The sequence below is a fragment of a genome, unplaced genomic scaffold (genome assembly GCF_019419815.1).
Source record: "Pyrus x bretschneideri cultivar Hongxiangsu unplaced genomic scaffold, Pyrus_bretschneideri_v1 Contig55, whole genome shotgun sequence".
Taxonomy (NCBI): domain Eukaryota; kingdom Viridiplantae; phylum Streptophyta; class Magnoliopsida; order Rosales; family Rosaceae; genus Pyrus; species Pyrus x bretschneideri.
The window spans coordinates 522,408-546,571 of NW_025999793.1; the positions used below are offsets into that span (position 1 = coordinate 522,408).

The 24,164-nt window shown below is 39.2% G+C and overlaps 2 protein-coding genes across 2 annotated transcripts; one reads left to right on the forward strand and one right to left on the reverse strand.

Moving 5' to 3' along the window:
• Positions 1–2,144: 2,144 nt before the first annotated feature.
• Positions 2,145–7,652, forward strand: LOC125470996 (protein unc-50 homolog). The gene is made up of 10 exons (XM_048570852.1): positions 2,145–2,398; positions 4,106–4,173; positions 4,291–4,316; positions 4,527–4,617; positions 4,828–4,923; positions 5,562–5,630; positions 5,860–5,918; positions 6,004–6,126; positions 6,813–6,884; positions 6,973–7,652. Exons 1-10 carry the CDS (start codon positions 2,309–2,311, stop codon positions 7,041–7,043), a joined length of 765 nt encoding a protein of 254 aa, XP_048426809.1. The 5' UTR covers positions 2,145–2,308; the 3' UTR covers positions 7,044–7,652.
• A 2,653-nt stretch (positions 7,653–10,305) lies between these two features.
• On the reverse strand, positions 10,306–12,541 carry LOC125471013 (cinnamyl alcohol dehydrogenase 1-like). Its single transcript, XM_048570864.1, has 5 exons — positions 12,280–12,541; positions 11,974–12,087; positions 11,633–11,860; positions 10,952–11,391; positions 10,306–10,731 (listed from the first exon to the last, which is right to left on the reverse strand). Exons 1-5 carry the CDS (start codon positions 12,366–12,368, stop codon positions 10,529–10,531), a joined length of 1,074 nt encoding a protein of 357 aa, XP_048426821.1. The 5' UTR covers positions 12,369–12,541; the 3' UTR covers positions 10,306–10,528.
• Between the last annotated feature and the right edge of the window lie 11,623 nt (positions 12,542–24,164).

Below are 24,164 nucleotides of genomic sequence, written 5' to 3' on the forward strand. Positions count from 1 at the left end.
GGTCTAGTTGTTATGGATGTGCCTAATAGGTGGAATAACACATACATAATGCTAGAATCTTGCTTGAAGTTAAAAAAAAACATTTGAAAGGATGTCCGAAGATGATGAAGCTAATATATACTCCACCTATTTCAAGGAAAAGGTGCTTAATGATGAAGGAGAAGAAGTGGTGAGTAAAGGGAGGGTTGGACCATCTAAGGAGGAAGATTGGGATGGTGTAGAAGTGTTTGTAGAATTTTTGAAGGTCTTCTATCTTATAACTTTGAAAGTTAGTGCAAGTAAGTATCCCACATCTAATACAGCTGTTCATGATGTCATTGCTGTGGAAAACGAGATTGAAAAGCTTTTTTTGCCTAAATATATGCAAATTGGAGGAAGTGTAGAGTTGGTGCTACGTGATATGGCATTTAGCATGCGAGCCAAATATCGAAAGTATTTTGGTTCAATTGAGTCCCTTAATCAAATATTTGTAGTTGCCCTTGTCTTAGACCCAAGGTTCAAATTGAGGCACTACATGCACTTGTGTAGAAAGCAATTACAGCTTCCTAAAGAAGAGATTCAACAAAAAAGTAATGAAGTGAAGACATTGTTGAATGGCGATGTGTGATGAATATGCTTACCAAGCTTTCAGTTCACAAACACAACAAAAGGATAGAGAAGATTTAGTTGTTGACACTACTTGTTCAAGGGTAAAACAATCATTTTCTAGTGTGCCAATAGAAAATCCAATGATATTTAGTCAAATCATGAATGATTGGGAGAATGAACTAGAAGACACCGAGGATATTGCAGCTTGCACATGAGGTGGATAGGTATCTCCTTGACACTGTAGAGAAAGTACCACATGGTTCACAATTTGACGTTTTGAAATGGTGGAAGTTGAAAGGAAGAGCACATATCCCACGCTTGCTTTGATAGCGAAAGATGTTTTACCAATTCAAGTGTCAACAGTTGCCAGTGAGAGTGCATTTAGAGGAAGAAAAAGAGTAATTGACCCTTTTAGATCGTCTCTCCTTCCTCAGACAGTGGAGTCATTGATATGCCTCCAAAATTGGTTAAGCTGCAATTAGCAACATTAAGTATGAAGCAAGTCCTGGCGGAGCTTGAATTTTATTAAGAGTGTGAAGAAGGTAATTATTTTGTTTTGTATAGTTTGATTTATAACTTTATATTAATTGGTTTACAATTAACGTTTGTTCTTTGTTGTAGAATATAAAAGAAGAAGAGCAAATACTATATCTACAAGTTCAACCATCTCACCAAGTGTTTCTGAAATTGAAGCTCCTCAAACAACTCGAACAAATAAAGGAAAAGGAATTGCGGTAATATTTTAAACTCAAATGAATAAACTTTAAATTTCAATGATTCAATGAGGATAAGATGATGTTGGACGTTAAAAATGTCATGTTTATATTCTATTTTTGCTTACGGATTCAATAAGGATTGTTGTTGGAACTTGGACGTTGGATGTGGTTTTGGATGTGAATTTGGAATTTATTGCGGATGTCTTGGACTTTCGGATATTTTGTATGTTGATTGATTTTTAGATGTTGGACGATGTAATATTGTTATTTTGGATGTATTGTTAATTTGTGAACTTCAATGTTGGACTTTGTATTTAGAATTTTAGATTGGATGTGAATAATGGTGAATTTGTGCAAAATTTGCATAAATGCAGTTTGTGACTCTGTGCAGTTTGCAATCTGTGCAAATTTTATCATTATTTTTTTCAAAAAAAAAAAAAAGGGACCCGTGGACCCGGCCCAAACCACCTTGTTTCAACCGGGCCGGTTAAGGTCCGGTTCCTATATTAGAAAATGTAATCCCCGCCCTGCCCCAACCTGTTTTCTTTAAACCTAGGTTCGGTCCGGTCCTTTCAAAATTGGGCCCGGCCCAGCCCGTGCCCAACCCGTGCCCACCCCTAATGGAGCTGATCTACATATGACCCGTTAAGAAAGCGGGTCTTGCCACCTTAGTTTGTGGATTGGATAGAGGGAACCAAGTAGTCGTCATTTCTAACAAGCTCCCTTGGCCGAAGCCCAACTCATATTTGAAAAGCAGGTCTGGCCCAATTACACAATTGATCGAAACTTGGGCCGTAAGCATAGAGGGAACCAAGTAGTCGTCATTTCTACGTTTTACTTCCTGCCATCTGAAAATTCTCAACTCGTTCAAGAGGAAGGGAGAGACGGAGAGAGCTGGTGGAAATTCTAGAGATCTTGTAGATCAGCCAAGAGGAGGTGCATAGAGGGTTTAGGCGAAGAAGCACAGAGAATTCGAGAGAGAGAGAGAGAGAGAGGAGAGAGAGATGTTGCCCACAACGTCGAGAGGGCGGTCGTCGTCCTCTGCATCTCGGACGAACCCCATGTTCATTCAGTACCTTCGGCGAATAATCAAGGTGCTTTCTTCTTCTTCTGTAATTATCTGGCTTTGTGCCTTTTCGATCTGATCTGCGTACTAATTTGTTGCATTTTGTATGATTAAGCATTTTATAATTTGTGGATTGGATCTAATTCGACGATTAATTTTGTAAAAACTCTGAATTCTGGCAGATTTAGTGCTTTTGATTGCTCTGGAATTTGGATGTGTAACCGAAATTTCGGTTCTTTTTTGGTTTTCAAGTGGGTTCGGGGTTGGTTGCTTAGAGTTAGTTAGGCAGGTGCTTATATGGATTTAATCCTCATTTGTGTCTTTTAATCAATTTTTTGAGGGGCTGGTAAGGTTTGTGGACCTCGTTCTTCGAAGACCTTGGGAATTCTTTGACTCAGTGGAAGTTGGAGAACATCACATTTTTACATGGGGAAGGTATTATAGGGAAATGTGGTGCATTTGAGCTACTTTTTTTACGTAGAGAAGTAGCCCTAGGTTCAAATAGTATGACCATGGTGTTTTTTAAGAGATATTGGAGTGAAGTCGGTGTGATGTTTGAGAATTATGTATCGTTTAGTTGAATAGTTTGGATGCTTATTTTGATTAAAAAAAAGAAGGGAGCTAAGAGCTTAAGATTTGGACTTGTTAGCCTGGTGGGCAAGTTTGAAAGTTCTTGCAATGTTAAGATTTTTGATTCAGTGTCTTAGGCTAATGTGTGGCTTTGTTGGGGTTTCTATTGTTCCTACGCTGGTGGATTTAAGTTGGCGTATCTTGGGTTGTACCCCCGAAAATCATCCGTAGCTATACTGTACAAAACTAGTGACGTTAAAAGAGAAAACTTATACATGAAATGGATTTAGAGTTGAGAAGGAAGCTCAACAGATGACAGAAAATCTAGATGGGTTCTGGAATTCAGAACCCAGCAGTTAAGTGTTCCACCATTGTGGGTTCAGAGCAACAATATATAGTTTACATTGATATCGCGACATGGATTTAGAGTGGAGAAGAAAGTATGAGAAAGGAATCTGACACCATGATGGGTCCAGAACAATAATATAGAGATCTAGGAGCTTCTGTACTGATTTGAATCAGGAGTTGGCAACTTAGTATCTTTAGATAAAAGGGGTTGATAGACTAGAGAAATGATTTTATATTTTGTTAAGGGGAAGGGGTTGAAGATATTATGGGCTCTCGTGTCTATCCCCCTAAGTCAATCATGCTTTTAGCCTTGCACTTTGATGTGACCCACACTGCTTGATGTCAATTTTTAGTCTTACTTGGAATCCCTGTTTTGCAGTGGCTTACATATTAATTGAGACCATGCTACATTTATATTAGTCTGCATGTTATGAGGACATCCTGATTTGCTAAATAAAGGGTTGTGTACTGCGCAATTCACAAGCTAAATATCAATTTCAGCAACAAGAAATATTCTTGGATGTTATACAAATCGAACATTGATAGGATATATAATCACGTAATTTTCAATTTTAGTCCCATCTATTCCATAACCAAATGTTGGGTATAGGTCTTAAATCTGGATTCTTTTTCAGCACATCCATTTCTGTTTTGTTGTCTTTTACCTAAACCTTTGAAGTCTCTTTTAACTTTGGTTCTGGAAGTTAGAACATTTTCATCAGCAGCAAGTTAGTATGCTACTTTTATTATTTTGATTTCGTGGGCATGCTTTTATCAATGATTTTTCTTTTGATTTTGTTGGTTTTTAACCTTTTAGTGGCAACAAATGGATATTGAATATACATTTTGGCAAATGCTTCACCTATGCAGCTCACCGAAAGTTGTGTAAGTATTCACCTTTCAAGATCATCAGCATTGTCATTACTGTTTTTTTTTTGTTGCTCCTGATTTCCTTAATAATGGGTTTTGTATCTTGCATGTGTAACTGTACGACTAATGCAGCTATCAGCACACTAAGTATCACAAGCGTAAGTCCTCGTTCCATAAAGTATAAGAAGCAGATGTTCATTAAGTTTCTTTCCCTTTCCTTTTCATTTCAAAATTACTTTACAAAGTTAGCATCTCTAAATTCTATGATTTACTTGCGTGCATGTGGAGTGATTACATGTCAAGATTGTCAAATATTTCTGCTACATCTGATGCAATTGAAAATTTATTTACTTTCCTTTTGGTCTCAGAAACTAAGAATCAATGGGCACGTGACGACCCTGCTTTTGTTGTAATCTGCAGCCTTCTACTTGCTGTTGCAACTCTGGCATATTGTGCGGCGTAAGTTTACTGTTCACTTAATCATACACTCTACAAGTAAAACGGTTGCATTTTGGATTTTGTAGTTTCACTGAATTTTATGTTGCTTTGCCTCAAAAGTTCTAGCCTAATTGAGCTGTTATATTCTTTATTTATCTGTATATCTTTAGACTCTGGCAAGAGTTCTGTGAGGAATCCTTTTTTTTGACTTCATAATTGTGCTTATTTCAGGTACGACCATAGTGCTGCACATGCTGTTTTTGTAGTTATTTCTGTTTTGCTTTTTCATTTTTTGTTCCTCGGGATGCTTCTGGCTACATTTTGTTGGTAAGAACTGGTGCTTTCTAATAATAATGTGAACTTTTATTATCTTATTCTGAAATATGTCAGTGACTTCTTGCATCTTATTCAGGCTCAAATATTTCATGAAAAATTTTAAGGAACAAATAAATTCTGTGGAACCAAATTTTCTGTGTTTTCTTACTCAGTTTCTTAGATAAAGGAAGCTATTTTCCATAGAAGTAGGGAAACATGTTTATTTGATATCATCTAGTGATGCCAAGCCAGCTTGAGTTTGCTGAGTCATTTCAACATCCAGTAAAAGGCTTCTATATAAAGAAAAAGCGACTACGAAACAGTCTATCTAAAGAAAAAGAACATGTTAGTTGCATGAACATAGAGAGTGAAATGTTTGCTGATCTCATATGTTTTCGTGTGCATGCGAATATGGGTTTTTTATAAATAGCTAGTTGCTGGTGACAACATGTTAATTTCTCAAAAGTCTATGAAGGAAACACATATTTGAGAATTCGTTAGTCTAAATAATTTTAGTTCCGAGTCTCTTCCATAACTGTTACAGCTTTTAGTCTCCCTATTTATAGAGTTCTCAATCTTCATTCATAACTGAAACCTTAGTGTGAAGTATTGATCATCGTCTAATGGCACACTTCTCAATGCTCATGCAGGTTTTTAACTAATTCTTACCTTCGTGAAGAGGCTCCGAATAGCCATGTTGTTGAGCAGCGTGTTGAATGGTGAGTCCATTATCCTTTATTTCCACTTTATTAGTAATATGATTCTTACTGAACAATTAAACTTAGCCTTTTTCCCCATCCTATATCATCAACGTGTACGTTCATGTGATGTTATATGTGTGAATATAATTTTAGATTGATTGAATGTCGAATCAGTCAAACGTTTATTTTTTTTCCTGCTTGATTACCTACTGAGCAATGATTTTGTTGTGATTTTGGTCATTTGAAGGCTGTACGCATTTGATGTGCACTGCAACTCTTTCTTCCCGATGTTTGTTCTGCTTTATGGTAATTAATACAAAACATTGTTTTCCTTATCGTATTGTTAATCTCAAATGTGTGAAATAATGCTTCTGATCTCTTGGTTCTGCAGTGATCCATTATTTTCTATCACCAATTTTGGTAGCTCATGGCTTCATTCCAGTATTGCTATCAAATTTGATATTCATGGTGGCCACTTCATACTATCATTATCTCAACTTCTTAGGTTATGATGGTAAGCTAAAGATTTTGTTATGAGCTCAAGAGTTTTCATTCAAATGTTTAGGTTCAGATGGTGTGATGGGTTCATAGTTCATACCCATGCTGTTTATGGTGGATAGCATCTTTTAGGAGTCACCACAACCATGTTATATATTATATAGTTGCGGTTTTGGATGTGGATACAAAGTAATGTTGGTTAAAGGCCAAGGTTTATGAATTCAATCAGCTATTTTAATGAGCGAAAATGTGCAATTGATTTGTCAAACAAGGACTGGTAATCAGCTAAACGGTTCACCTCATCATTTATGCATAGTCCTTTCACCGCTTATGCAGTGGAGAGAGGTGGCCAGCATTACAGATCCCTACATGTCAATTCTAGCATTCTCCTCTATAGTCAGTAATGTTGAATTCTCTTCAAGTTCTGCTTTTCTGTTTTTTGGAGTTCTATTGCAATTAAGTTGGCTCATCAGCTTGTAATGTAACGCAATGACTTTAGAGTGGAATACAACTATGTTGAGTTGTTCAGTTGGTTTTTTATTTCCATCTACGATAAGAATTCTATGAAACAAACTTGTCAATGATATAATAATATGTTAGGGACTTGTGGTAGAGCGAAGTGATGGGTGATTTATTTTGAGAAAATATCAGTGCTAGTATGCGTTCATGCGTCATACTGATTACATGTCCTATTTTTCACAGTACTGCCCTTTCTGGAGAGGACCACTTTCTTCCTATATCCAATCAGTGTTGTCATTGTCCTCTCTCCGATCTGTAAGTGTTGCATGAACGTTTTCCTTTGATTTTACTTTGCTTTCCAGTACACATTATGTTGAAATTCTTTGTTTCCCCTTGTCTGCAGTGATTTTGAGTGGCTTCAATCCTTCAAGATATTTTATGAACATGTACTTTAGTCAACGAGTATGGATTTAATTGAGGCAAACATTTAAGACAGCACATATGTTAAGCATGGGGTACTAATTCAGAGGCCACAACTCGAGAAGTCATTGGCGGATTCTTGATTGCTTATATATGATATGATTATCAGCAGCAGGTCACATAGGAAAAAGCTTGTGTGGCTTCCTTTGTAGGCATTTTACCACTGTGAATGGAAATCGGAACCAACAAAGATAGGGCATCAAGTGTGTTTTTAGAGATTTTAGGTTATGAATATTGATCCAGAGATGTATCGAACGCTACGATTTGTCTGCATGTCAAATCTATGCCTTGCATTTACATAAATTTTTGAAAAATTTCAGTCGACATCTATTGCAGGTACTGTACCAGTTGTACCAACATATGCATTGGAGTCAATTGAATCGTTCCGATTCAGTGTACGTGTTCGGTTGGTAATCTTTCCTTTCGTCATGCCGAGTGTTGTATTTTACATGTATGATGGATTAGCAACTAGAGAGAGTTGAAACCAATTGTGGCAGGCTCGGTAAATATTTTCAACATTTGTTCAAGATTTAGCTCTCTGCTAACATTGAGTATGTTATTGCTTTTCATTGGAAATTACCATTTAAGCCGTTTGTTCCTTTATTGTTTTTGTTCTGTATATACATTGTACTGCATATTCTTCGATAAGATGGAATTTTGTGATTCTCATTTTATTGGTCAAGATTGCTACTGGCTGCGTCGACGATGAACCTGTACCTAATGTTGGTTCTCTCCGCCCCTTCGAAGGCTGTGTTGATATAATCCATGTTAACCACTTCGATCATCGTTGTCAATCCTTTCTCTTTGCAGAATTCAAGCACCTCCTCTGTCCCTTCATGCTCCCCTCAAAGCTCCCTGTGCTTGTCTTCCTCCCTATACGTAATTGCACAGCATGGAAAGTGTAACACTATATCAGTTACTAGTCTTAGAAACCTTAAGAGGTTGGGGAATGAAATAACAACAGGTTTCTCGCTTAGGGTTTAAGTTTACCACTTCCGATTTCTATAAGACCAAAATTTTCGACTTGAAACCTAAAATCTAAGTTCGTAAGATTATTCTACTCCTTAAAAATAAGCAAACATGCTGAGGAAGGGATTAAAAAGAGAGACAATTTTCGCACATCTTTCAATAAGGGCCAAAATTAAGAGCGGTGCAGAAAGTGGAAGATCAGACTCACTAAGGTCTTGTTTGGTACTGAGGTGATTCTGAAAAAAGCTGATATAAAAAAAGTTGGGAGCTGTTTTTGTGTTTGGTAAACATTCAGCTTCAGTTTTTTTTCCACAGTTTTGGATGAAAAAAAGCCAAAAACAAGAAGTTGCAAAACCCAGCTTTGAAAAACCGTTTTTTTTTTCACATCTGTTTTACATAAAAGTTTACCAAACACTATAATACTGTTTTTTTTTTCTTTTCAAAAGCACTATTACAAAAAAGTTTACCAAACACTCTGCTACTTTATTTCATTGCTACTTATTCTCAAAGCACAGTAGAAGCAGCTTTTTTTCAAAGCACAGCAATACCAAACCAACCCTAAGCATGAGCGTGGGGGATAAAAAATTGACTATACTTAACAATTTCCCACCTAGATCTTTGTTCTTTCTAATATATTTGGCAATGGACTAAACGTAGTAAAATAGAGAATAACTATAAACACACGAGATTTACATTAGTTCAACAAAATTTTCACCTACGTCTTCTTTGAATTAATAATAAATAAACAATGTTTTAGTAAACCGTAGAACTACTTCTTCTCTTCCACTCGGTAGAACTACTTCCTCTCTTTCACTCGGTTGTTTCTCTGTTCTCTCATGTTTTTGCCCCTTGCAGCACCCTATTTATATATATAGGATGCGGTTTACATTCTTATTTTCTGATTAAGTCTCTTAATCTATTTGGGATAGGAAAGCACACTTCACTTCTGTTATGTTTCTGCTTTTAAGATTCATAATCTACTTGTAAATAAAACTTATTTTTCTTAATCCTTATATGACAAGAATCTGTGCACATTTAGCTTGCCTTGTACAATCTTAAACAAAATAGGACACCATCATTGACGAGCCAATTCCTAACAGCAAGACCCATCATTGAAGGATAGTCCAGACGGCAAATTGGTGATGGTCTTAATGTTAATATTTGTAAGGATAAATACCTTCTCTCGGATGTAGGAGAGATGCATGCCACCAAAGAACGTAGTTAACTCTTTAGTTAACCCCTAAGCATGTTGATTGTGGCTTCGAACTAATAAATGATCTGATTGTGGCAGGCCAAAAAATCTGGGATTTACAGCTGCTGCAAAATACCTTCTCTCGGATGTAGGAGAGATGCGATTCTCTCTTCCCATTGAGCTTCTGAAACGTGGAGGACCGATTAATCTAATGACTTTTTAGGATAAAAACTCTAGAACAGTGTATTTATAGCATTCGGGAGAGAGACTTTTTAGGATAAAATTCTTATTTTAAGGCGGGAGAATCCTAGAAGATATCTAAAAGTAGATATTGCATCCTCTTTAGGAGTGTGATTACTTGTGGCGGATGTGAATTCTTGGATTGTAAGAACTCCAAGACATATAGGGGATCTGGTTGATTTCATACCGGATCAGATCCTCGTGTCTTGCGGGACAAGCATGGTTATTTTCAGCGAAGTTGCTCGGATTTTGCTCACTGCTTCTGAGCAGAATGATGGTGGCACCACTGATCCGTTAATCGAGCTTTGCTTGAAGCTGTTGAGTCCATAATCGGACGTTTGATGTAACTGCATTTTGATCCACTTACTTTGGCCCTAGAAAATCATGGTCCCACAATAGTAATTTGCATAACCTTATCTTCAAGTTATAAAACCCAAGATCGACGGTGTTCCATCCTCGGTCGAAATCGATCACTTCAAGAGTTAGAAGCGCATTTTACCGAGTTTGATAGCTAGTTGACATGCCCGCATCAGCAATCAATCACCAAAGAACGTAGTTAACTCCTTAGTTAATTCGACATGCATGCCACATAGGCTGTGTGATTTTTAGAGTCAGCACTTAATTATAATGGTGTTTAGCATTCCATTATCATTCAGACATATATGTCATCTTGAGTTTTTTGCTTTTAGAAGGAGCTTATGTGCTCAGGACATGAGTGATTGATATAAAAATAATTGTGAGACTTAGCTAAAACAAAATATCTGAAAGTGACCAGCCATGTGTTTGGTATATTTCTCTCGCACCTAGGTTTGGTATATTTCAGAGTCATCATCCACACCAAACAAGATAAGCCCATCACCTCAATCAATTCACCAAAGCATCTTGATTCAAAGTAAATTGAAAAACAACACAAACATCCAATTATATTAAAACAAAACACTATTTCATCTCTCTCTCTCTCTCTCTCTCTCTCTCTCTCTCTCTCTTTTTCTTCGTTATTATTTGTCAATAAAACAAAACAGCAGATAACTCTTTGTAGAAAAGTCAGGATTCTGTGTTTTTTTTTTCTTTTTTCTCTTTATTCAATAAGGTTGCTGCCGGCCACATCCACAACGAACCTATACCTAACATCGTTCTTCTCCAACCTCTCAAAGGCTGTGTTGATGTAATCCATCTTAACCACTTCAATCATTGATGTTAATCCTTTCTCTTTGCAAAACTCAAGCATCTCCTCAGTTTCCTTCATGCTCCCCACGAAGCTCCCTGTGATTGTCTTTCTCCCTACAAAATTAAGTAACCAACATGATCAGAAACAATAATACAAGCTTCTTCTAACCAATCCACTAACACAGTAAAAGATTATTTCAGCGCAAATTTCAAAGGGGAGTGCTTTTTGTGCTTCGTTATTCTTTCGAGCCATTAAATTGAATAATTGAGAGGAAAATCAACAGACAGATTTAAGGAGATTCGATATTGATGGAAGTGAGTGGAGTGGAATTACCAAGCATGACCATTGGGGAGACAAATTGTAATGGGGTGTTAATTACACCCATCAAGATCAATTTCCCATCAAGCTTCAACAAAGAGAGGTAAGGCTCAAGTGGGTGGCCCACAGGAACTGTGTCAATGATGTAGTCCAATGAGTCAGCAGCTTCTTGCATTTTGGTGCCATCAGTGCTAACCAAGAACTCATCAGCCCCAATATGCTCCAAAGCCTCCTCTCTTTTCCTATCCGATGAGCTTATCACAGTCACATGGTGCCCCATGGCCTTTGCTATCTTCACCCCCATGTGTCCCACACCTCCAAGCCCCAATATTCCTCCTCTTAACCCACTCACATTCAGGCCAAAGTGCTTCAGCGGGCTGTACACCGTCACCCCGGCGCACAGCAGCGGCGCTGCCTGTTCGGGTACCATGCCCTCCGGTATCTTCACCACAAATCTTAACCGAACAAATAAAAGTCAGTAAAAACCGTTGATTTACCAGGTAATCTAAAACCACAAATGACCATATATATGGTTGTATGGCGATATCTAATCTTCATTTTGTCGGATGAAGTTCTGAGGTCAAATCTCATGTATGATTAATCACAGTTGTTGAATAAGATTTGGCCAAGAAAGTGAACAAAGTTTTGTGTTGGTGAATTTTATGCGAGAAAAGTTATTTAGGGTTTGGTGATTACTTTTGATCAGCGACGAGGGCCCCAGCAAAGCCGCCTTGGGTGGTTTTGCCGTCGGTGTAAGTATCATTGTAAGACCAGATTTTCTTGTTGCAGTACTGCTCGTTGTCCGTTTTGCACGGGTAGCAGTTTCTGCAGCATCCAACGAGGAGGCCAACTCCAACCACATCTCCTGCTCTGAACTTGGTCACATCTGATCCCACCTCCACCACCTCACCAACCACCTCATGCCTGGTTCATATTGCAGATTTTGTAAAATATTAATTACAAAGATATAAGGAAATGAAATTAAGAAAATAATTGGCGGGTAAGATATGGAAATCTTATTTATTTATTATATATACCCGGGAACCATGGGATAATTTGACATGCCAAGGTCATTTTTGATCTGGTGAAGATCCGAGTGGCAAACTCCACAGCAGAGAACCTTGACGTAAACATCTTCTGGCCCTGTGTTCCTGCAATTTTTAATTTTTAAATGTTGGATTGAAAAATCACTAGACAAAGGAATCATCACATATAAAATATAGGACCGTTGCACTAAGCCTAATTTATTTACCAAATGAGGTAACAATATTTCTGACTTAGATCATTTGGTGAATAAGTTTAGAACACGATCAAAATATTCGAGATAAAAGGTTTTGGTTTACCTGAGATTGTAGGTGTAGGGTGAGAGAATTCCAGATGAGTCTCTTGCTGCCCATCCTCTAGTCGTTCTCTCCGCTTCAAGGCTGCCCATTTTTACTTCCGAATGTGTTTCGGGGAGAGAAGGAGAGAGAAGGAGAGAGAGAGAGAGAGAGTGAGTGTATTGGAAAAGTGAGTTTTGGCTTTGAGAGAAGGGGATAGAGAGAGAGCGAGAGAGAGAGAGAGAGAGAGACTGAGTGTATTGATAAAGTGGGCTTTGGCTTTTGGGGAATCAGAAACGCAAATGAAGCATATAAATAAATATACAGGAAGGAGAAACAAAGCCATCTTGTGGTAGGTGAACCTCCCGCCCTTTGGTACAAATAATTTAATAATACACCAGAGCCACATATCCTCTTAATAATGGGTCCCATGATTGAAATCTTTGTGACCTTTTCTTTTGGTGCAAAAATGTTCTGTGACCATTTGTTGCGTCATTTGTACGTATGGAGGAGTTGGTGGACGACAAGACAGTTTTTTAAGAAACTCTGGAATAACGGATGTCGTGGGTTTATTTTTAATTTTTTTTTAATTTTTTAACGGTTCAACTATTCAGGTTCAAAAACATAGATTATTTTTGAAAATGAGTTTAATTACCTAATTATATGTATTTATTTTTTTAATGCTCATTTTATATTTTCTAAAAATATTAAAAATCAATTAAAATCTTCTAATATTATAAATTTTCAACCCCAAAAAATATAATTAATATCTTATAACAAAAAAAATAATGATATATTGACATAAATCTATTTGCAAATCATTCTACCCTAACTCAAGTAACAAATATATGAATGTATATCATATCTATAAGTAAGATATGAAACTTAACTAAAAGATAGGAAAAAAAACATAATATATCTCCAAGCAAGACACATGAATCTTACTTGATTATAAAAAAGAATCTATCATATAGGTAGATAAATATAATTAACTTGTGATATATGTTGATTATAAAAATAAAAAATAAAATCTATAAACAGGGTTTAAAACGGGATAAAGAACAAGAAAGAACAAAAAAAAAAAAATAATCAAAGAGATAATTAGGAAGAAATTTGATTTTTATAACAAAGCTTATCATTTAAGAGATAATTATTGATAATAAAACAATAAGATTTAAGGAATTAGACTTATTTTAATAAATTGGATTATTCCTAATATTGGCTAAAAAAATTGGACTATATCAAGTTTCCCTTAAAATAAAAAACTAATTTTTTTTTTCATAGTTTTTTTAATAAGATAATATTAGAGAGATTAAAATTTGAAATTAAACTTGTAAGTCAAATGATATGGTTGTGGATGGTTGAATTATTACTCAACTGTTAATTAACGTGTTTATTTTCTATTAATGACATATTATTTAATTTTAAATTTGATTTCAAAATTTGGTCTTCATACATTTACTCTTTTTTAGTAAGATAATGTTAGGGACCTCCTTTTTATGACTTTTCGTTTTTAGGGAAATGCTACGGAGATCAAATATTTAAACCAAATTGATAAACCAAATGATGTGTCACTAATAAGAAAAAAATATATTAATCGACACTTAATTAATAATCCAATCATTTACAACCACATCATTTTGTTTGCAAATTTGGTTTCCCTAGCATTACCCTTTTAATATTCTCATTCCTGTCCCAATAAAGAAAAACAATTTTGCATATCTAAATTGGGGGAATCGATCCGTCGGCCTTATATTTAATTGTAAATTCCCATCGACATCCAAAAAGTTTTTTTACCCTTGGGCAACTCCATTATTTTCCAAGTATTATTTTTATGCAATGCCAACGTTTCTTCATCCATCGCTTTTGCCCACTTTGGATCCTTTAGAGCTTCCTCCAATCAGGTTGGAACTTCAATGGATGTGGTTATGCGTATTTTAGCATATTTGAAATTTGCTCTAGGGAAAGGAATTTTGTATGAGAACCACGGGCGTATGTGGATTAAGGGATTTACTAATGCAGATTAGGCTGGTGATGTAATTGATAAGCATCCTACTTTCGGGTATTTTACTTTTATTGGAAGGAATTTGGTTACATGGCGAAGCAAGAAATAGAAAGTGGTGTTACGGTCTTCAGCTGAAGCTGAATATAGAGGCATGTTTCAAGGGATTTGCGAGATTCTTTGGTTACGGAAGCTCCTTTGGTGTCTTAGTTTCAAGCAAATGGAGGCTATGACATTGTATTGTGATAACATGTTAGCAAGGGATATATCAGAGAATCTACTACAGCATGACAGGACAAAACATGTGGAGGTTGATCGACATTTTATTAAAGAGAAGCTTGAGAGGAAAATTGTGGCTATACTGTTTGTACATTCAGAAGAACAACTTGCAGATGCTCTTACTCATGCCGTGTGTAGTAGAAGATTTCGTGACTCACTTATCAAGTTGGGCATGTGTGATATCTATGCACCAACTTGAGGGGGAGTATTGACATGAGTCAATCTAAAAGGAGTATGCAAATATTGTGTAAATATTAGGTATCCTTTATTAGGAAGGATTGTTTTATGTTCTTTATTGTTTCCTTACTAGACAAGGATTGTGTATGTGTGTGTGTATTCCTAATTATGAAATACAATATAAATTAAGCCGTATAATTCTATTTATTGATGTGAGTCAATCTAAAAGGAGTATGTAAATATTAGATGTCCTTTATTAGGAAGGATTGTTTTATGTCCTTTATTGTTTCCTTATTGGACAAGGATTGTATGTGTATATATTCTTAATTATGAAATACAATACAAATTCAACCGTGTAATTCTATATGGTATTAGAGTCAAAGAGCAGGTCTGTACTGTACTACCACGTGATGGATGGGTCCTTTTGGCCTCGCTCTATGATGGTGTGTCTCTAGGCCTCGCGTGTAGGGTGTCTCATTGGCTTCACGTGGTTGTCGATGTGTGGATTTCCCACATGTGACCCATTAATTGAGTCCCATGTGAGGGGGCATATTGAGTCCCACATTGGCCATAGAAAAAGAGAAATAATAGTTTAAACATTCTAACCCCATCCAATTAATACCAATGCCTTTTGTGATAAAGCCCCACACCTAACGGATTGTGTAGGTGATAATTACCAAGTTGGGGACAATATCGATGTTGTTGGAAGAGGGTCTTTGGCCCGTCTTTCTGATAATTCTACAGGTAGAGATTGCTATTTAAACACTCTTATTAATTTTTTAACATTGATTCTTCTTCAATTCATTCGATCTGACGACCAAAAATTAAAAGATGTGTGATAAGTAAAAATGAGTGAGTGAATAACATTACCTGTTATCACACATGTTAATCAACCTTACCAATAGGTTTTTATGTCAATACATCTTTTTTGTAGATGTAATCCACACTCTGTGTTTGAAAATTGAGATATGTTTTTCATGTGCAGGTTATAAATCATCGGATGTATCCATTTTCTTCGAATTCAAAAAAGAAAGCAAAGAATAATCTAAACAAAAAACACCCCGCCGTCCCCCCCGGCCGCCCTCCCCACCACCCACCCACCCCAAAAAGAAAAAACAAAATAAGAAAAAAAAAATCCTGAAAAAAAAAAGCTTTTTATATTAACACCCACAAAATGTTGAATGCACCTCTCATTAAAATTTAAAATTAATGACTTATTTATCCTACTATGCAATGACAATTTTGACCTTATTAGGTTTAAAAAAAACAAAAATTTTCTAAATACACCTGAAATCACTTTTAATGTATTACTTATCTTTTTCCACCCTCCATTAGTGAATAAAACCCTAACCAATGAAACTACAAACATGTTGATTGAGAACAATTATTTTTGACGAATAGAATACAAAATCGGTGTTTTGAAAGCTTCACATGAGGTAAGACCTTATATTTTTCATTGTTTTTGTGACAGCCCATCCCGAGAATTTTAAAAACGTACGCGTGAAAAGATGATTTTGCCCCTAGCTAGATTTTTCGTTGTGTGGTTGTTCTTTTGATTGGTGTGGCCAGTTGTGGACCACACACACACTCCCAAATCCCCCACACCCTTTCCCCCTATCCCTGCACCCTGTCCTGAGTCCCTTTCCCTTCCCATTTTCCTTATAACGTACGGACACACTCCAAAACCACCCAAATCTCCACAGATCGAAGGAACAAAATACATATCCATGCTCGTGAGGCTCGTGGGAGTCCAACTATACCTATTTCAGGTAAGGTTACCTTCGTTTTCACGTTGAACTCGTGATGTCCGATTTGAGTTACTGTTCATGCACACGTGATTTCTCACTTTTTAGGGAATTTCAAGCTTGTAGGGAGTTTGGTGAGGTCCCTAGGAGGCTCGGGGTGGTTCGTTTGAAGGTTTTAGACGTCGGGATCACGAGTTTCGAGGTTGGCCGGAGTTGGGGTGATTTTTCAGGGGAGATTTTGTGGATTTTAGCACTTGAAAGTGGTATGATTGTGTTCTTCTCATTGTAAACTTCATTTTGGTACCAATTTTGTGAAATTTGGGTGAGAAACGAAGAAGTTACAAAGGTTTGAAATTTTCCTGATTTTCTGGCGCTGGCGACGGCGCCGGAGGCTAGTCGGAGAAGACGACAGAATATTCCGTCAAATCTGACGGAATATTCCTGACACCGTTGACGGAAACTGTTATAGATAACGGAATATTCCTGATGGCGTCAGTTGATGCCGTCAGCGTGCCAGGCATGTGCCTGCGCGTAGCCGGCGCGTGGGGGCGCGTGTGACGGTGAAAAATTATTTTAAAAATATGGGGATGTTCCTGAGGTTGAGTAGATCACGTTGGTGTATTCATACACCCCATTTGAGCAATGTATGAGAAGTTATTTCTAAAGGTTGGTTATGTGCTTTAAAATTAACGTTTTTATAGTTGTTTCGCATATAGGTCAGACGTATCCCGAGGACGAGCGTGGTCACTCGAGGCAGGGGGGTTACAACCCTTCCACTTACCAGTGAGTGGGCTTTTGGTTTTCCGTATATACCTATATACTTATACTTTTTCCCAGAAATTGATTTTGAATCGTTTATTCGTTGTATGCCATGCATTACATTGCCATTTGTTATGCATTATTAGTTATATATATATATATATATATGCATGTGTATTGGTGCCGCGGACGCACAGGTAAGTGCCAGGTGAGTATGACTTTATGTTTACATCTATTAGTGATTTAGAGACTTAGTGAGCTCGTAACCTGCACCTCTGGTGTTAGTGCTCCCGCCCAGAGTAGGGCACAGTTCTTCACGTGATGTTCACCTCCCGCACCACACGCTCATCTTGGATCCAAGTTAGGTGCACAATCCTGTCGTACAGACCACTTTAGGTGGTTTCGACTCGTAGGTGACCCGCTATTATTCGCCCAGCCTTCACGTGATCGTAGCCCTAGAGCATACTTATATTACACCTAGGCCTGTCGTACAGACCACTTTAGGTGGTTCCGACTCGTAGGTTACCCGCGATTATTCGCCTAGCCTTCACGTGATCGTAGCACTAGAGCGTACTTATATTACACCCAGGCTTGTCGTACAGACCACTTTAGGTGGTTCCGACTCGTGTGCAGGTATAGTTAGTGAGATGGAGATTCGAGCTCTAGATTCAGCCGTACAGGTCACGTTAGGTGACTCCGGCTGACAGTTACTTGTTATTGATTGATGTTCCCTGAGCATTTGCATAATGCTTCGAGGCATATTGCATGGCACGCTTTTCGAGCATGATATATATATACATATTCTATTTTCTGGGAAGTATACAGGTTTTACGGCGAGGGGTTAGAACTTATTTATTGGATTGGTTTTCGAAAAGCTTTGTTTTTGCCCACTCACACTTTTGTTTTGCGCCCCTCCAGGTTCTAGTTGGCTAGCGCGTTTGGTGGATTCCCTGAGGACTCTCCCGACATATCTGATAGACCACCACCAGTGTAGGACCACCTTCGGGTGTGCTTTTGTTGTCATTGTTTTCTTTGGGACTGCATTAGGCTTTATGCTCTGAACTTAGTGTCGCACTTACGCTTGCACTTGTTTTATTACTTGGTGTAACGCTAGTTTTTATTTATTCGTACTATTTACATTATTTTATTAGCTTCCGCACTGTGCACATGGTTACGTCACTTCCACGTGACGGCCAGCATGCCCTGATCTCGATCGGGGTGTGTCAATTTGGTATCAGAGCCTAGGTTTGGCAGTCCTGTACTTTTGTGAGTATTCTAATGGTTTTGGTGTCTTCTGTCAGAACTAAGCCACCTCGTCAGGAACCACGTCGCTCTGCTGAGCCTAGTTTCCCCGATATTGTTCAGCTTGGGGAAGTTATTGCTACAACTATTCATTCGGCGATTCGCCCTCCCCAGAGGACTCCTCTGGAGACTATGTATAATTTGAAGTTGGATAAGTTTGAAGGTAATGAGGGTCATGAGGGTGCAGAGTGGTGGCTAGAGCATATTGAGAAGACTTTTCGTGTTTTGAATAGTCAGGGGAATCTTCCTGTCGAGAAGTGGGTAGAGACGACCTCGTGGTTTTTAGGTAAGGATTCTGCCTCCTGGTGGGAACAGGAACTTCGTCGTTTGACTCCAGCTGAGAAGACTGATTGGGATGTTTTCAGTGAGTTGTTCAAGAGAAGGTTTGTGCCCCCTGAGTACATTGACCGTAAGAAGCAGGAATTTACTGAGTTAAGGCAGAGGAAGCTGACAGCGAATGAGTACTATCGGAAGTTCACTGATTTGTCTCGCTATCATCATGAGATTGCTGGTAATCCGGCGGAGATGCTTCGTCGTTTTCGTTTAGGCACTAAGAAGAAATGGCGTTCGATGGCGACCACTACTCATTGTGATACTTACCAGGATTTTTATGAGATTCTGCTGAGGATTGAGGATTCAAAAAATATGTCAAACGAGAGTGATGAGGAAGAAAAAGATGGTAATCAGAAGAAAGATGATAAGGGTAAAGGTCAAGCGTCGCTCGGGCCTCGTCAGACTCAGAATTTCAAGAGGGGTGGTACTAGTTCTAGCTCTTCTAGCGATGGTTTCAGCGCCACTGGTCAGGGACGTGGAGGTAGATTTGCTGGTGGTGCTAGAGGCCAGAGACAGGGTGATGGTGGTAGAGGTAGGGCCCCACTTTGCCGCAGGTGTAATAATCGGCACTTTGGTGAGTGTAGGCGTGGCAGCAGTGGTTGTTTTACTTGTGGGGAGATGGGACATTGGGCTGCGAATTGTCCCCAGAGTCAGCAGCAGAAGCCGCAGCAGACTTTCTCACCGCCACCTGTACCAATCCAGCAGATTCCTGGCCCTGGTAGTTATGGGCAGACTGGTCGAGGTGGCCTTCTACTATCAGGGCGATGCTGTTCCTTATGCCCCGGGATAGTACTAGTATCCCCAGGACCCATATTCTCAGGGTGGTTATCCTCCGTATTCTGGCGGCTATATGCCGTATCCTCCAGCTCCAGCAAACGGTTCTTAGTGGTTTCAGGGAGGACAGATTCAGCAGGGAGAGATTGCTTCGAGTAGTGCAGGGTCTTCGAGGCAGTCTAGTCAGCCCAGTTAGGGGCGTGGCACTCAGAGTCATGGTGGTCAGACGAGCAGAGGTCGAGGTGGACGACAGCAGACTTAGGGACGTATTCACAACATTTCTTTGCAGGACGCTCAGAACAATCTGGATTTGATCATGGGTACATTAAATATCCTTGGTTATTTTGCTAGAGTATTAATTGATTGTGGTGCTACACATTCCGTGATTTCTCATACATTTGCTCAAATGACGCAACCTCGCCCCACGCCTCTAGGGTATGATTTAGAGTTGGCTATGCCTAGAGGGGAGAGATGTATCGTAGATTATGTGTTCCCAAGGTGTCCAGTGATAGTGGAGGATGTGGTTATGCCAGCTGATTTTATCTCGTTAGATATTGTTGACTTTGATGTGATTCTGGGCACAGATTGGTTGCATTTTTATCGTGCCAATATTGATTGTTACGGGAAAATAGTGACGTTCCATCGTCCTGGACTACCTGTGGTTACTTTCATGGGTGAGCAGAGTGGGGTGAGACATGGCGTTGTTTCTGCTGTACGAGCGAAAAGATTGTTATCTAAAGGTTGCCAGGGGTACGTAGCTCATATGGTGTTGGATGAGGCTGCTCCTAGTAGAGTTGAGGATGTGAGGGTAGTCAGACACTTTCCCGATGTTTTTCCTGAAGATTTACCTGGCTTGCCGCCTGATCGAGACATGGAGTTCACTATTGAGTTGCTTCCAGGTACTAATCCTATTTCCTTGACTCCTTATTGTATGGAACCCGCTGAGTTAAGGGAATTGAAAGTTCAGTTGCAGGAATTAGTAGATAAGGGTTTTATTCAGCCTAGTACTTCACCTTGGGGAGCTCCAGTGTTGTTTGTGAGGAAGAAAGATGGAACTTTGAGGCTATGTATTGACTATAGGCAATTGAATCGGGTGACGATTAAAAACCGTTATCCATTGCCGCGTATTGATGATTTGTTTGATCAGCTTCGAGGCGCTTGTGTATTCTCCAAGATTGACTTGAGGTCTGGATATTATCAGTTGAAGATTTGTAGGGATGACGTTCCTAAGACGGTGTTCAGGACTCGTTATGGTCATTACGAGTTTCTGGTTATGCCATTTGGTTTGACGAATGCACCAGCTGCTTTTATGGATTTGATGAACCGGGTATTCCAGCCATATTTGGATAGGTTTATTATTGTTTTCATCGACGATATTCTAGTGTACTCTAAGTCTAAAGCGGAGCATGTTCGACATCTTACCTTGGTGTTGAAGAGGTTGAGGGAACACCAATTGTATGCTAAGTTTAGCAAGTGCCAGTTTTGGTTAGACCAAGTTACGTTTTTGGGGCACGTCATTTCAGCTCAATGTATCTTGGTGGATCCTCAAAAGGTGGCAGCTGTGGAGAAATGGGAACAACCGCGAACCGTCACTGAGGTGAGGAGTTTCCTTGGTTTAGCAGGTTATTATCGACAGTTTGTTAAGGATTTTTCGGTGATTGCTTTACCACTGACGAGATTAATGAGGAAGGATGTTAAATTCAAGATGGATGATAGGTTTGAGTAGAGTTTCCAGCAGTTGATGTATTGTCTCACTCATGCACCTGTTTTGGCGCTCCCGGACGATAGTGGTGACTTTGAGGTCTATATACTTCTTTGAATGGTTTAGGATGTGTATTGATGCAGCATGGTAGGGTGATTGCTTATGCTTCACGACAGTTGAAACCTCATGAGTTGAATTACCCTACACATGATTTGGAGTTGGCCGCTATTATCTTTGCGTTGAAATTATGGAGACACTACCTTTATGGAGAGAAATGTAAGATCTTTACAGATCACAAGAGTCTTCAGTATCTTTTTACGCAGAAGGAACTTAATCTTCGTCAGCGGAGGTGGATGGAGCTGCTTAGTGATTATGACTGCACGATTGATTATCACCCTGGTCGTGCAAATGTTGTGGTTGATGCACTTAGCAGGAAGTCTCAGGGCCGTATCAATGTGTTGTACACTAGTCGTATTCCTCTTCTGGCAGACTTGCGATCCACGGGAGTGAGGTTAGATGCAGAAGATCGAGAGGTAGCTTTACTTGCTAATTTTCAAGTTAGACCAATTTTAGTCGATTGGGTGCTTGAAGCTCAGGTAGCTGATAGGGAGACTCAAGAATTGATTCAAGCTCGAGATCGAGGGAGGAGGAGAGACCTTAGAGTTCGTGATTCGGATGGCATGCTGATGCAGGAAGGTAGGATGTTTGTGCCTAATAATTTGGATTTAAAGAAAGCAATTCTCGATGAAGCGCATATCTCGGCTTATGCGTTGCATCCAGGAGCTACTAAAATGTATCATACCATTCGACCATTTTATTATTGGCCGGGTATGAAGAGGGAGATAGCTGACTATGTGAGTAGGTGTGTTGTTTGTCAGCAAGTTAAGGCGGAAAGGAAGAAACCGTTTGGGTTGTTGCAGCCGCTTCCCGTTCCAGAGTGGAAATGGGAAAATATTACATTTTGTGTACAAGCTTCCGCGTACACATAATGGCTTCGACGACATTTGGGTGATTGTTGATCGGCTTACTAAGTCAGCACATTTTATTCCAGTAAGGGAAAAGTATTCTTTGGGCTGATTAGCGGAGTTGTTCATCTCGAAGATTGTGAAGTACCATGGTGTCCCTATGAGTATTGTCTCGGATCGTGATCCACGATTTACATCTAAGTTTTGGGTGGCGTTTCAAGAAGCTTTGGGTACGAGACTACTTTATAGCACGGCGTATCATCCTCAAACAGACGGACAGTTGAAGAGAACCATTTAGACTTTGGAGGATATATTGCGAACTTCAGTGTTACAGTTTGGTGATGCTTGGCACACACGGTTGGATTTAATGGAGTTTGCCTACAACAACAGCTTTCATTCGAGTATCGGCATGACACCATTTGAGGCATTGTATGGTAAATCTTGTCGCACGCCTTTATGTTGGTCAGAGGTCGGAGAAAGAGTCTTAGTGGGTCCGGAGATCGTTGAGGAGACTACTCGAAACGTTCAGGTAATTAAGTCTAATCTGAAGGCAGCCCAGGACAGACAAAAGAGTTTAGCAGATCGTCATGCTACTGATAGAGTGTATGAGGTTGGCGATTGGGTATTTCTGAAGCTTTCACCGTGGAGAGGTGTTGTACGGTTTGGAAAGAAAGACAAGTTGAGTCCCAGGTACATTGGACCATACATGGTCACTGAACGGGTTGGTGAGGTAGCTTACAGGTTGGAGTTGCCTCCAGAGTTGGCTAGAGTACATAACGTTTTCCACGTGTCTATGCTTAGACATTATGTTGCTGATTCGTCTCATGTGATACCTCCTCAACCTTTGGAAATCAATCCAGATTTGACTTATGACGAGGAACCAGTGACGATTCTAGATTGGAAGCAAAAGGTTCTGAGGAACAAGACAGTGAACTTGGTGAAAGTTTTGTGGAGAAATCATTCCGTGGAGGAAGCTACGTGGGAAACAAAAGACCGGATGAGAGATTTGTATCCTCGCTTGTTCTTTGATCACTAGGGGTTGTTATATGGTTGTTTTGAATTTCGGGACGAAATTCTTGTAAGGTAGGTAGGTTGTGACAGCCCGTCCCGGGAATTTTAAAAACGTACGCGTGAAAAGATGATTTTGCCCCTAGCGAGATTTTTCGTTGTGTAGTTGTTCTTTTGATTGGTGTGGCCAGTTGTGGACCACACATACACTCCCAAATCCCCCACACCCTGTCCCCCTATCCCTGCACCCTGTCCCGAGTCCCTTTCCCTTCCCATTTTCCCTATAACGTATGGACACACTCCAAAACCACCCAAATCTCCACAGATTGAAGGAACAAAATACATATCCATGCTCGTGAGGCTCGTGGGAGTCCAACCATACCCATTTCAGGTAAGGTTACCTTCGTTTTCACGTCGAACTCGTGATGTCCGATTTGAGGTACTGTTCATGCACACGTGATTTCTCACTTTTTAGGGAATTTCAAGCTTGTAGGGAGCTTGGTGAGGTCCCTAGGAGGCTCGGGGTGGTTCGTTTGAAGGTTTTGGATGTCAGGATCACGAGTTTCGAGGTTGGCCGGAGTTGGGGTGATTTTTTAGGTGCTCTGTTCTCATCCTATTACCCATTTTTTACTTTGTGATTGTTTTTTTTTTCTCTTTTCCTAACTGCTTTGAAAATGTTCAAATTTTATCTTCCGGTTCATGATAATGCCACACAAGCATGCCTCAACAAAACACCCCCCACACCACCCCACCCCCCCCCCCCCCCCCCCCCCCCCCCCCACAACCACAAAACAACAACAAAAAAGAAAATTCCAATTCTACCTACTCTTTCTTTAATTTAAAATATAGCTCAGATTACACTA

What these genes read in the sequence shown, in the direction of transcription:
- LOC125470996 (XM_048570852.1), top strand. Translation starts at nt 2,309, where the DNA reads ATGTTGCCCACAACGTCGAGAGGGCGGTCGTCGTCCTCTGCATCTCGG. An exon ending in GCACACTAAGTATCACAAGC is followed by an intron (nt 4,317 to 4,526) that starts GTAAGTCCTCGT and finishes TTTTGGTCTCAG; the next exon opens with AAACTAAGAATCAATGGGCA. An exon ending in ACTCTGGCATATTGTGCGGC is followed by an intron (nt 4,618 to 4,827) that starts GTAAGTTTACTG and finishes TGCTTATTTCAG; the next exon opens with GTACGACCATAGTGCTGCAC.
- LOC125471013 (XM_048570864.1), bottom strand. Translation starts at nt 12,368, where the DNA reads ATGGGCAGCCTTGAAGCGGAGAGAACGACTAGAGGATGGGCAGCAAGA. An exon ending in AATTATCCCATGGTTCCCGG is followed by an intron (nt 11,861 to 11,973) that starts GTATATATAATA and finishes AATATGAACCAG; the next exon opens with GCATGAGGTGGTTGGTGAGG. An exon ending in GCCCTCGTCGCTGATCAAAA is followed by an intron (nt 11,392 to 11,632) that starts GTAATCACCAAA and finishes TGTTCGGTTAAG; the next exon opens with ATTTGTGGTGAAGATACCGG.